The sequence below is a fragment of the Vombatus ursinus genome, unplaced genomic scaffold (genome assembly GCF_900497805.2).
Source record: "Vombatus ursinus unplaced genomic scaffold, bare-nosed wombat genome assembly UNPS02003292.1, whole genome shotgun sequence".
Classification (NCBI taxonomy): domain Eukaryota; kingdom Metazoa; phylum Chordata; class Mammalia; order Diprotodontia; family Vombatidae; genus Vombatus; species Vombatus ursinus.
The window spans coordinates 8,869,312-8,883,109 of NW_020943070.1; the positions used below are offsets into that span (position 1 = coordinate 8,869,312).

Genomic DNA, 13,798 nt, shown 5'->3' on the forward strand with positions numbered 1-13,798 from the left:
AAGTGCTATATCACAGAAATATAACATCAAATATTCAGAACTGGAAGGGTCCTCAAAGGCCTATCCCCTCATTTTACAGATGAGGAAACTGAGGCCCAGAGAGATTAAGCTGTTTGTCACAGAAATACAACATCAAATATTCACAACTGAGTCCATCTGAGGCCCAGGGAGGCAAGGTGACTTGGCCTCAGTCACAGTGGGAGGTAATAAGCATCAGAAGTGGGGGGTTGGCACCCAGGACCTCTGACTCCAGAGCTGGTACTCCCTCAGTCCTTTTCCTGAATCGGTCCTCAGCTATAAAGTGGGAACAATAGTATGTGTTTTTACCAACCTCACAGGGCTGTTGTGAGAAAAGTACTTTGTAAATTCAGAAGTGCTTTCAAATTGTGAGCTATGATATTGTTGCGACTGTCATTCATAATTCAATACCATCCATCGTGGGTCTTTGTTCTAAGTTTGTGCCTTTTGTCTGATGAGTAGCAGAGCTGAAGGAAGAGCCGCTCTGTTTCTAGCTGAGATATTTTTCTCGGGTCTTATTAACCTGTCCCGGAGCGACACGGGCCACCCAACCATGAAGCTGGAAGATTGCTATGTTCGAGTCGGGCATGCCCACATCTCATTTTCAGGAGAATTCAGGTGGGTGAGAGGGTTTGGATGCGGAGCAGCTGGGCTGGGGGAAATGTTTCCAACCTGTGATCAGGGATTTTTTCTAGAATATGTAAACACAATTTTTCTACTTTTCCTTTAGTGTCCTATATAACTCCTTTGCTGAGCCAATGGAGAAACCCATTTTGAAGAACTTGAATAAAAAGGTAAGTCTCTGATGACTGCAGAGGTAACAGTGCTCAGATGTCTGTGCTCTGGACCTTTTCAATACCTTGAGGACCTATAGTTTCAGTAGCTCAGAGCTGCTGTTATAACTGAGATTCTTTTTTTTAAATAATATTTTTCCCAATTACATGGAAAGACCATTTTTAACATTCATTTTTTAAAATTTTGAATTCCAAATTCTCTTTCTCCCTCTCCTCCCTTCCATGCCCTGAGACAGTAAACAGTTTGATATAAATTATACATGTGAAACCAGGCAAAACCTATTTCCATATTAGCCATGTTGTGAAAGAAGACACAGGCCATAAAACAAAAACCCACACACAAATTAAAGTGACCAGTAGTCTGCTTCCATCTGGATTCAGACTCTTTCAGTTCTTTCTCTGGATGTGGATAGCATTTTCCATCATGAGATCTTTGGAGATGTCTTAGATCCTTGTATTGCTGAGAAGGGCTAAGTCTATCAATATCGTCATTGCACAACGTGGCTGTTACTATGTACAACGTTCTCCTGGTTCTGCTCACTTCACTCAGCATCAGTCCATGTACATCTTTCCAGGTTTTTCTGATGTCCTGCTCATCATTTCTTATAACACAACAGTATTCCATTACATTCATATACCACAACTTGCTCAGCCATTCCCCAATGATGGCCATCCCCTCAATTTCCAATTCTTTGCCACCTCAAAAAGAGCTGCTAGAAATATATGTATGTATATATATACATATATATATATTACAAATAAGTTTTTTCCTCCCTTTTTAAAAAAATCTTTTGGATATAGACATAGTAGTATTGCTGGATCAAAGGGCATGGACAGTTTTATAACCCTTTGGGCATAGTAACTGAAGCTCCTTCTTCCATCATTGCAGAGTGAAAGTCTCCTCCTTAATAGATCATAATTAGTATGACCAAAGAATTAATCATCTTCTGGTCATCCTAGTGATCTCATATGTGTATATATATGTATGTATGTATGTATGTATGTATGTATATGTATATATATATACCAAGTATATACAAAGTAAGAAAGAATATTATAAATATATACAACATGAAAAGAATATAGTAAATGTAAGCAAAGTAACAGGGGAGGGGCAGAGATCAGGAAAGTCCTCACGTAGAAGGTGGTATTTGAACTCAGCTTTGAAAAAAATCTAAGGATGCTAAAAGGGGAAGGTGAGGAAGGAGCACCGTCCAGGCAAGGAATTAGGAGAGGGGATATTGGGTGAGAGGAACAAGGTAAGCCAGTTCCTGTTGGATCAAAGATTATATGAAATGGAGTAACATATAATAAGCTTAGAAAATAGGTTAAAATCCATTTATGAAGTGTATTAAATGCCAGTGGGAGGAGCCTTGAAGCCTTTTTAGCTTGATAGGAGCCACCTTGGTAAGACTTCCCTGGGCCTCAGTTTCCTCATTTGTAAAATGAGAGAGTTGGACTATTTGATCCTGAGACCTCACATGGTTTTTTTAAAAAGAATAATTCTCTAGTTCTCTTATAATAGAAGATTTAAGTTCAGATCTCACTCCGAATTACTACCTGTGTAACCTTGGGTGAGTCGCTCTCAGTTTCTTCATCTGTAAGGGTTACAGATGATCTCTAGAGAATTCTTCCAGTTTTATTCCCATTAATCTAGCTCATAAATTGGAGAGATGCATATGGTTTATAAGCAACATGTGTTGTACTTTGGGTTCTGTCACAGTCCTGGGTTCAAAGTATCTACCACAAAGGATCCATGATCATACTCATGGTTTTCTGTCATGGGTTTTAACTGAAGGATATTCAGATATGACAGCCAGTGACAGTGGGTAGAGTGCTGACCTCAACTCTAGGGAGACCTTGGTTCACTCTTGCCTCAGATATATACTGGCTGTGTGACCTGGGCAAGTTACTTAACCTCTTAAGGTTAAGTAAACCTAGGAAACTCTCTAAGAATATAAATTACAGAGTAGTTACTGTCCAGCATTGCTAAAGAGAGTTTCCTTATTAGATTTTCTAATTTAATTACAGGTCCAATAAATGCATACAGAGGTGGGAAGAGGTTAATAGGCCCTTGATGGACCTAAGTAGCCACAGCTGTTCTTCCATAGTTCCTTCTGCCCCAGTTAGTCCCCAAACTTGGAGATGCATCAAATGGTCTGTGCCAGATGTTTACTCTCTATAGCTCAGGGCTGCTGAGGGACCTACCTGATCTATTGGGATGTGACTTAAATAGGGTCCCTCTGCAAAAGATCAAATGGGAAAAGGATATGGTTCAAATTCAAACCAGCCTAGGTGGTATTTACCCAGCAGAGGGTTTTCTCTAGCCTGGGATCAAGTACCAGGCATATTCCCAGGCTGCAGTGTACGTTCAGGCCCAGGGAAGCATCAGCAGTTCTTGGCCTGTAATTTATACCATGACAGGTACTTTTTTTCACTCCTGGGGGAAAAAAGGTGCATCTCAACATAGCTGTATCCTACATGGCAATCTCTTCTTGTGATAACATAATAGCAATGTTATTATTCTTTTTTTTTCCAGCTGTGTCCGATTATCATGGATCGGTTTGAAGATATAAATGCCAATATAAGCTCTCTGGAAGGTGACCCTTTTTAGCTATCTCTTCTTGAATATTTCCATTTAAAAATCTCTAACTTTAAAGAACTAAATAAATGTGACCCATGCTAGGAGCAATTGGAATTCAACCGTATAGGAAATTCTAAAAATGGAAACTCTCTTTACTGATACAGATTGACAACTCATCTATGACTTATAGATTTAAAAAGTTACCTGGGGCACTCATTGTCTATGGTCATATAACCACTGTATGTCAATGACAGGTCATCTTGATCCTAGATCTCTAATGCCATGCTCCCTATCATACTTCCTCCTTATCCTCCTCCTCTTCCTCTTCCTCCTCCTCTTCCTCTTCCTCCTCCTCTTTCTTCCTCTTCCTTCTCCTCTATGTTTTCCAGTCTCAATTTTCAATATGTGGTGATTTAGGAACATTATGCCAAAACCATTATCTTTATTCTTTCAGGTATGGGTTGGACTACTACAATCCCTTCCAACTTTTAAATTTTGTGACTCTGTGATCCAGCCCCACATTGCTACGATGAATCAGATTTCTTTTCCAAGCCCAAAAGGAAGCACAGAGAATTAGACAGTGATGTGGTTACCTTGTTTCAGAAAGTGGAACAGAGCTTCTCTCTGTCTCTGTCTGGCTATCTGTCTCTGTCTCTCTCTCCTTTCTTCTGTTTCTCTCTCCATCTCTCTGTCCATTTCTGTCTCTTTCCCTTCTGACTCTGATCATTTTTCTGTCTGTCTCTCTTTTCTCTATCTCTCTGTCTTTATTTCCCTCTCCCCCACTTCTCAATCTTCCCCCTCAATCTCTCTCTTTGTGCTTCTATCTCTGTCTGTCTGTGTCTCTCTCTTCATTTCTGTCTCTCTCTTCCCCCCCAACTCTCTGACTATCTTTTTATCTATCTCTGTCTCTCTCATCCCCACCACCTTCTCAATATTTCCCCTTTCAATCTCTGTCTCTGTCTCTCTGTCTCTGTCTCTCTCTGTCTCTCTCTGTCTCTCTCTCTCTCTCTCTGTCTCTCTGTATGGTGCTTTGTTTGCCTTCCTGGCTAACCAAAATCCCATCTTTTTTCTGGATAGGTGCAGCTTTTATATTCCAGTGTGCCTTTTGTAATGTGGATCATTTCTTTCCTCTGCTTCCCATTTAGTTGTAACCAAGTTTGGCGAGGACATCCTGCTAGATTACTCCCTTTTGGAGCCTCCAGAAATCACCCAGTCATCCATTGACCTGAATCTGAAGGTAATTTGGTCAATGTCATTGTCACTATCATCATTTTGGTCATCAACAAGAGTACTCTGAAAAGTCAGTTTATTCTTGGGAGGTGGCACTGACTTTCAGCAGAATGGAATATTGTCAATAGAGGGTCTTTTTCCTGAGGCTTCTGGACTTCCAGAATCTCCAGGGACACCAGCAATTGGGAGGATCAGGAAAACCCTCATGTAGATGTGGCACTTAAGCTAAGCATGAAGGGGAAGGGGGATCCTTTTCCCTGAACCCAGAGTGGGAAGGGACCTCAGAGTCAACTGCTCCAACCTTTTCCATTTACAAATCAATCCCTCAATGCCTACTATGTGCAAGACAGAAGAGGAAACTGAGACCCTAGGGATATTAGATAACTTGTCTAAACCACAGGGGTCCAACACCAATGGCCACATTGCAGCCCCAAGTGAGGCCCAAACCAGATTAAAATGTAATTGGGAACTGCTTAACCAAAGAGATGAACCTGGGGTCATCTTTACACCTCCAAGAAGCTTCAGAGGAAGACTTTAGAGCAGGACAGCTTCATTTCCTTTCCCACAACCCCTTCAAGATTCTGTTCCTTAAAGATTCTCTGTTGTTTAGCAATTGCTTCAGAATTCAAAACATAGCAGCACACTCAGGAGTCCACCATGGTTTGCTGAGATGGACCCGAGAGTCTATCCATTCTGGGCTAGGAAACAGTGTAATCAGCTATACTTATCGGTGCTTAGAAAATTAATTAATGTAGACATTGTTCCTCTGTCGACACTTCCATTCACAATTTGTTGATTTAATGGTTTAACTGATGTCTGCTCTCCCCAGTGGGGTCTGGTCTGGTCAGAAATCATAATAGCATCCTGGGCCATTGCCAGTCATCTTGATTTTTGTCTTGCCACTGGACTTCGATGACTGGAAGAGAGAGTGAGGCTGATGATTCTGTGCAGCTCTGCCTCACTTCAATCCAGTTCACATGAGAATCGAGACATCACCCCGTGATGTCATTGGTCCTCTTTGAAAGCAAAGAGTGAAAAACAAGAAGCCTCTTTTACTAATTATAACAGAGTAATTCATTCTTGTTCTAGAGGCTAATTATCCTTGTTTTAAAAATATCATTCCTGATCAAATAGTCATTAGATTTGGGTTGTTTCCATTCCCACCCCACCCCCCAACTCCCCACACTCAATTTTACCAAACTTCTAGAGTTTTTCTTGCCCTAACTTTTAGGATTCCTGACTCCTTGGTTGCCACACTCTAAGGGAGAAGGGATGTAGCATAATAGAATGCCTGGCCTGGGATTCAAATACTGCCTCTGATACTTATTAATTGTGTAAGTCTGGACAAGTCATACAACCTCCCTGAGCTTCAGTTTGTTCATCTGTAAAGTGGGGATATTAGTATCTACTTTAGAAGCTTTTGGTTGACTCAGGCACTTGCTAGCTATGTGATCCTAGACAAGTCACTTGATCGCTCTCAGCCTCAGTTTTCTCATCTATAAAATGGGACTAAATAATAGCACCTACATCTCAAGGTTGTTGTGAGGTTCAAATGAGATAAACATATGTACAGCGTTTTGTAACCCCTAAAGTTGGATGTAAATGCTAACTATTGTTATTTGTGTTGTTGATTTTACTAGACCTATGATTTCATCTACACAGGGAGCTCTCAGTGAGGAACTTTCTCCATCATTTAAAAAATGAATTTGTACCTTCTAGTCTTAGAGTTGCCTGGAGTACTGAAAGGTTAAGGGACTTGCCCAAGGTCACACAGACTACGTGGGACTTAAACCCAGATCTCTTTGTCTCTAAGGCTAGGACTCTATCCATTAAGCTACCCTGCCTCCAGGATGTAATGACAAAAAGTATCAGTAAAGTGCTTTGCCAATTTTAAGGCACTATATGCACGGATATCCATCAGTTATTGCTATGATGACTTGCTTTTTCACAAAATATATTGATTGTTCTTCCTTTTCCCTCCATGTAGGGCACATTCTACCAAGTGGGAAATCTTACTGACCCTCCCTTCCAACCTGTCCCATTCACGCTCCCAGACCGCGGTGATTCGATGCTTTACATTGGAATCTCAGAGTATTTCCTTAGGTCAGCATCGTTCACTTATTTCCTAACGGGGGCTTTCAATATCACCCTGACCACGAAAGAGGTAAGAGGCACAATGCTTACCCTGGGCTTAGTGCCCTGGTTGAGTCACATCCTGGGATCTTCCATCTATACTAACCTTGAGAAACTGCTGGCTTGTCTCCATCAACTGGTCTCCCCAGCAGCTAGAGCCTTCCCATCCGATGATACTTTCTATCTGCTCTGTATATATCATATTGTGTGTAGGTTTGTGTTTGTGTGTGTACACTTATGTGTATATGCTTGTGTTCTTGTACATATAAAGGGGGCTGAGCCTGAAGCCAGGAAGGCTTGTCTTCTGAGTTCAAATCCAGCCTCAGACACTTACTTACTGGGTGACCCTGGGCAAATCACTTCACCCTGTTTGCCTCAGTTTCCTCATCTGCAAAATGAGCTGGAGAAGGAAATGGCAAACCGCTATAGAATCTTTGCCAAGAAAACTTCAAATGGGGTCATGAAGAGTTGGACACAACTGAAATGACTGAATGACAACAACAACTAAAATATATATGTGTGTGTGTGTATACACACATACATATGTATATATGTGTGTATATATAACTATACATACATATTATTGTATATATTTTGTTGATGTGTGTATCACACATGCACATATACTATATATAATAGATGTGTTTACATATATAAATATTACACATATATTACACACACACACACACACACACACACATATATATATATATATATGTACACATATATCTTGACTCTACCATTAGAATGTAGGTACTTTGATGACAGGGATTATTTTTCCCTTTCTCTATATATCCAACACAGCACAGTGCCCAGCACACTTAAGCACTTAATAAATACTAGATGATTGGCTGATTAACAAATACCAGCTAATTGATCAAGCTAGAACGACATCAATAACAACAATGAAAAGACTGGTCTTTGTTACTGTATTTGGCCTTTAGATTACCTTGAGTTTCTTGGATATTTTTCTGGATTGGTTCTTAAGAATGGAATGGATCTCACCATGTGAACAACCTCTTGTGTCCCCAAACATTCCCATCTGCTATCAACTGGAATTAATTAATCTATAGTAATTCATAGAAGAGCAGACAAACTCATTGATCTTCATACCATGTTCCTCCCACCTACAATGGAAGCAAATTCTACAATCAGTTAACCATCAGCATAAATTGAGTTATCTTCCGTGGATAGAGCCTTGCATATTTTCATGTCATAGATTTTAATTGCATCATTGAGCAATCATGAGAGTTAGCTGGATAGGTAGATAGACAGAGAGATAGATAGATAGATAATATGGATGGATAGATGGATGTATACATAGATGGGTGAATAGATAGGATGAATGGATCAAAGGATGGATGGATGGATGGATGGATAGATAGATAGATAGATAGATAGATGATAGATAGATAGATAGATAGATAGATAGATAGATAGATTAGATAGATGGATGGATGGATACATAGATAGTAGATAGTATATACATACATACATACGTGGGCAAAGGAAGTCTTTATTTTGTATTTGTGAGAAAGTCTACTTGGCCTCCAACAACAGAAGTGGGAGCAATGGGGAAAAGTGGGAGACAGGTCAGTTTTAGGTCCTCAAAAGGAAAAACCTCCTAACAATTGGAGCTGTCCAAATGTAGAATGGGCTAGCTTGGGAGATAGTAGATTCTCCTACACTAAGAAACCTTCAAGCAGAGGTTGGCTAATCATCTGGAGTCAGGAAGACCTGAGTTCAAATTCTGCCTCAGATACTTACCAGCTGAGTGACTCTGGGCAAAGTCATTCAACCTCTGTCTACCTCAGTTTCCTCAGTCGTAAAATGGGGAAAATAATAATACCTGTCTCCTAAAGTTGTTGTGATAACCCAATATTTGTAAAGCCCTATGCTAACTTTAAAGTGTATATAAATGCTATTATTATTATCATTATTATTTATCAGGAGGGGATTCTTGTGCAGGTCAGGGGTTAGAATGGATTACCTCTGGGGTGCCTTCTACCTCTAAGAGCCTGTCATTTAATGATTCAAAAGCAGCTGAACATACTGAGAGTCAGAAATTTCCAATTTCTGAATCACAGGGTTAGAAAAGAACCTTGGAGGCCAACAAGCCAACCCATCTCTCACCAAGAATTCCCTAGATCACACGTCCTGTAAAAGTCATTCAGCCTTTGCTTGAAGATCTTCAGGGACAGGAAGCTGTCACGTCCCCAAAAAGCCCACTTCAGAACAGCTCCAATTGCTAGAAAATTTGTCCTGACATCAAACCCATCAATTTCCCTTTTTGCAACTTCCATCCACGACTTTTGTTCTCCCCCCTGGGACCAAACAGAACAAATCTAACCCTTTTCCACGGGTCAGCTAGTCATGTACTTGGAGGCAGCTTTCATGTCTTCCCTGAGACTTTTCTACTCCAGGCTAAATATCCCTAGTTTCTTTAAACAATATATGGCATCATCTTGAGTTTCACCATCTTGGTTTAGAGCCATCTTGGTTTAAAACTCATGTGTGACTGTGAATCCCATGACACAGTCCATCCCTACTCACTCCCACCAGTCCCAACACTTCCACACACTTTTTAAAAAATGAGTGGCAATATTAAGATGCTTGTCCTTTTAAAACATTCCTGTATGATGTTTTTGCAAGCAAAAATAATAGCCAGCCTTTACATAGCACTTCAAGGTTTGGATAGCATTGTAAACACGTTACCGTATTTGTTCCTCATGACCGTCCTCTAAGGTCGGCACTGTTATTATTCCATTTCTACAGATGAGGACACTGAGGCTGTTAAAGTTTATGTGAAAATACTCCAAGAAATTCAAAGCATTATACATATGTATATCTATACATTTTCATAGATCTGTATTGTTGTTTGTTATTAAGTCATTTTTTCAATCCTGTCTGATTCTTCGTGACCCCATTTGGAGTCAGAGATACTGGAGTGGTTTGCCATTTCCTTCTCCAGCTCATTTGACAGATGAGGAAACTGAGGCAAACAGGGTTAAGTGACTTGCCATGATTTGTACAACTAGGAAGTTATCAGAGGCAAGATTTGAACTCAGGTTTTCCTGATTCCCCAAGTCCAATGCTCTTAATCACTGCACCATCTAGCTATCTCTAAGAAGTAATATGCTACAACTCTCCTTCAGAGAGATGCTTTTGCATCATAAAAATGATAGTAAACACAGCATTTTCCTCTTGAAGGAAAACGAGATGAGAAATTAACACAAGGCTGACTTGCCTTCTCCGTTTATTTTCCAGCTATCCAAGCATCTAATTCAAAACCCCCAGGGCATTGGGAGTTTGTTTTCTCAGGTGAGTGATTCAAGTTCTGCTTCTTGATCACATGTCTATCACAGGATAGAGAGTCGTTGTTTTTGTTGTTGTGGTTGTGGTTGTTGTTTTTCATCCTTCATTTTTGAAGAAGACCAATGACATCACGGGGTGATGTCTGGCTAGAAGGAACCTCAGAAGTCCTAAGATCACGGGATCCCAGGTTTAGAGGTGAACAGAATCTTAGAGGCCAATGAGTCCAAACCCATTTTATAGAGGAGGAAGCTGAGGTCCAGGGAAGTTCAGAACCAATCTGCCTCCAAGTTGATGTCAAGAAGTCAAAGACCCCAGATTTAAACCCATAGTTCTCACTTCCAACACAGAATTCTTTCTAGTATACTCCACTACTTCCTTGGTCTCATTTTAGCCACTTCACAAGAATTCTTTTGCTTTGTGGATTTTTGGGTGGTCTAATTTTTGATGACTGTCTTAAGAGTCCCAATCATGGAATGCCATTAGGAGGAAAATAACCATTATTGGGTGAACTCTAATGAGTCAGTGAAGATTTCTGAGCAGAGAAGTAATAGGACTAGAAGAAATGCATAGAAACAAAGATTCTGATGGTCTTACAAAGAGTGGATCTGAGTGGCGACATAGTGGGGATGGGAGGTCCTGTAACAAAATTCTTGCAATAGTCTAAGTGAGAAGGAATGAGGACCCAGACTGGTGTGAGGATAGAAGAAGGAACTGAGAAGAGGATACGGTCATGAGACAACCGGAGAACGATGGTATCGATAAGGCTTGGTAACTGCTTCACTATGAGAGGTAAAGAAAAAGAAGGAAGCTGACTTAATACTAAGGCTTTGAAATTGGGATACTGGGTGAAGGGTAGCAATGCAGACAAATAATAAATTTCGAAGGGAGGAGCAGGTTGAGGGGAAAAGACAATGAATTCCCTTTGAGATAAACTTAAGGTGACAGTGTAGATATGTTCAAGGTATCTGACTATCCCACCGTAAGTTCCCCAAATAAGATATTTGCTTTTCCCTTCAGCTTTCAACTTGGTTCAAAAGCATTTGAATCAATGAGAGGAGAGGGGATTTTGTCTGCAGTTGTGAGTTTTGTGAAGCTGATATTCAGCTGAATATTATATGTTGAGAATGTCTGCCCTCACAGAGCTTATAGTCTAGCATAGGCTATATAGCAGTTGTGTATATAACAAAAAGCATTTTAATTTTAGCGAAGCTTTCATTTTTGGCACCTCAGAATTTTCTTTTTCTCTTTTTTTTTTCAAAGACAAGATTTATTAAAGATCCGCCATATTGGCCAGACTCTTAAGGAATCTGAACATTTGTGAGCTATTGGCTAGATTATAAGAATCTGAGCAGCGGCTAGATTTTAAGAATCGCAGCCATCTTTATTTCTTATAAACTAGTGTGGAGAAGTATAGTGGATAGAATACTGGACTTGGCATCAAGAAGACCTGAGTTCAAATCCTTCCTCAGACACTTAACTAGCTATGTGACCCTAAGCAAGTCACTTAACCTTTTTCACCCTCAATTTCCTCATCTCTAAAGCAGCTCCTACTTCACAGGATTGTCATGAGAATCAAATGGGAGGATGTGTGTAAAGAATTTTGTAAACTTTAGATATTAGTTGTCGTTATTCTTATTGTCTAAAATTTGACAATCATCTAAGACTGCCCCAAACCTAAGCCTGTACAGATACAGCATAGAGACTCAAGCAAATAACTGAAAAAGTTGTTTTAATGACACTTGATTTTGTCAATTTTTTTGTACCAAACCAACGAGATTTGCTTAGTAACTATGGAAATTGACTCGTTTCAATGTTCATAGTTACTAAGCAAGACTTGTTGGTTTGGTTTTGATCCTCAGTATTTTCACATTACTTAACTCCACCTGTCTTTTCTCGAATTTGGGCAGATTGCAGAACTATATATAATGAGCCAGCCCCTGATGATGAGAGTTCTGACCACCGAACCCCCAGTGGTCAGTCTAGAACCAAACAATTTTACCCTCAACATCCCTGGTTCTGTTGTGATGCTGACGAAACCTAAAAACGCCACCGAGGAAGCTATCGTCTCTATGGATTTTGTAAGTAACCAGAGCAAGGGAGGTGAATTCTTCTCAAAGACCCCCCAAGTAGCTTTCATTCGATGGAGTACTGACCACCTGCTTCCTCAGCACCTGGAAGTATTTATGGTTTATCCCCGGGACCTGCTGAGGTCTTCCTTCCTGATGGGCTGGAAAGACAACAAAAAGATAGCTACCTATCAAATTGTCAGACAATAATTTGGAAATGCAAAGAAACTCAATGCTAACAGGGATATGGAGAAATAAGTACACTCATTCATTGCCGGTGGAATTGCAAACCTGTGGAATATTTTTGGAGAACAATATGGCATCACACTGAAGCCGCTAGGTGGCACAGTGGATAGAGTGATGGGCCTGGAGTCAGGAGGACCTGAGTTCAAATCCAGCCTCAGACACTTACTAGCTATGTGACCCTGTCACTTAACACCATTTACCTCAGTTTCCTCATCTGTAAAATAAGCTGGAGAAGTAAATGGCAAACCACTCCAGTATCTTTGCCAAGACAACCCCAAATGGTATCACAAAGAATTGAACATGACTTAACATATTGGATGTGACATAACAAAAAATTAAATGCTAATAATTATTTTGTGTAGTATTTTATTTTGCTCCAATTACATGTTAAAACAATTTTTAAAGCTTTTTTTTTTAAGTTTTGAGTTCCAAATTCTATACCTCCCTCCCTCCCTCCCCTCTTCACTTCTTGAGACAGTATAGGATCTGCTGTAGGTTATACATGAACAATCATATAAAACATTTCCATATTAGTCATTCTTTATAAGAAGACTTGAATAAAAAGAAAGAATGAAAGAAAGTGAAAAATAGCATGCTTCAGTCTGTATTCAGACAGTATTTGTTCTTTCTCTGGAGGCTGATAGCATGCTCCATCGTGAGTCCTTTGGAATTGTCTTAGATCATCGTATTCCTGAGAATAATTCTAATAGTTATTACAGACATTTGGTCAGCTGTTTTTAATGTTCAACCTTTTCTTTTTTTAATTTATCTTTTCCTTTTGCATCACCTTAAAGCCTAACTGTATGTTTCCCTTCCCAAAGGGCAATCCCACTTCGTGATGAATAAAAAGGTGGAGGAGAAAACAGGAGCATGGAAAATACCTCAAACTAGCCCATGCATCATTTCAGTCTTGTGCTTGATCGTATTCCATCCTCAGAGTCCCCTTCTCCCAAGCAGAGAGAAAGGAGAATTTATTTCTATCTTCCTCAGGGCAAGCTTGATCATTACGATCACCAATTATTGTCACCATTATTTTTTTAATAAAACAGTTAACCATGTTTAGAAGATAATTGAGAGGGAGAAAGGAAGTGTGATAAAAGGAAATAAGAACGGATGGTGTCTTTTCAAATCCGTTCCTGAGAAAGAGGATTTCTTGAGCTAGATTCTGCTCAAGACAATGGAGTTTCTGCATTTCCAGTTACAGAAAAGGACGGTGTTTGGATCTGAAATGACATTTGTTCAGCCCAGTAACCAAAGTGTTTGGTCTTCCGCAGGTGGCCAGTACTAGTGTTGGCCTGGCCATTTTGGGACAAAAGTTGATCTGCTCTTTATCTCTGAACAGGTAAGATAAATTGGGTTTAATTGACTACTTTTAGGCAGTTTTGGAAGACCACGTGTTCAAAATCAACATT

General features: G+C 39.9%; 1 protein-coding gene across 1 annotated transcript in view; it reads left to right on the forward strand.

Moving 5' to 3' along the window:
* The window catches only part of BPIFC (BPI fold containing family C), a 39,629-nt gene that overhangs the window by 14,841 nt on the left and 10,990 nt on the right, over positions 1-13,798 (forward strand). The window contains exons 6-13 of the mRNA XM_027871954.1: positions 456-636; positions 749-812; positions 3,352-3,412; positions 4,542-4,633; positions 6,614-6,790; positions 10,027-10,080; positions 11,982-12,152; positions 13,661-13,728. Of these exons, the coding sequence (XP_027727755.1) occupies positions 456-636; positions 749-812; positions 3,352-3,412; positions 4,542-4,633; positions 6,614-6,790; positions 10,027-10,080; positions 11,982-12,152; positions 13,661-13,728 (868 nt within the window). The remainder of the gene's footprint in view (positions 1-455; positions 637-748; positions 813-3,351; positions 3,413-4,541; positions 4,634-6,613; positions 6,791-10,026; positions 10,081-11,981; positions 12,153-13,660; positions 13,729-13,798) is intronic.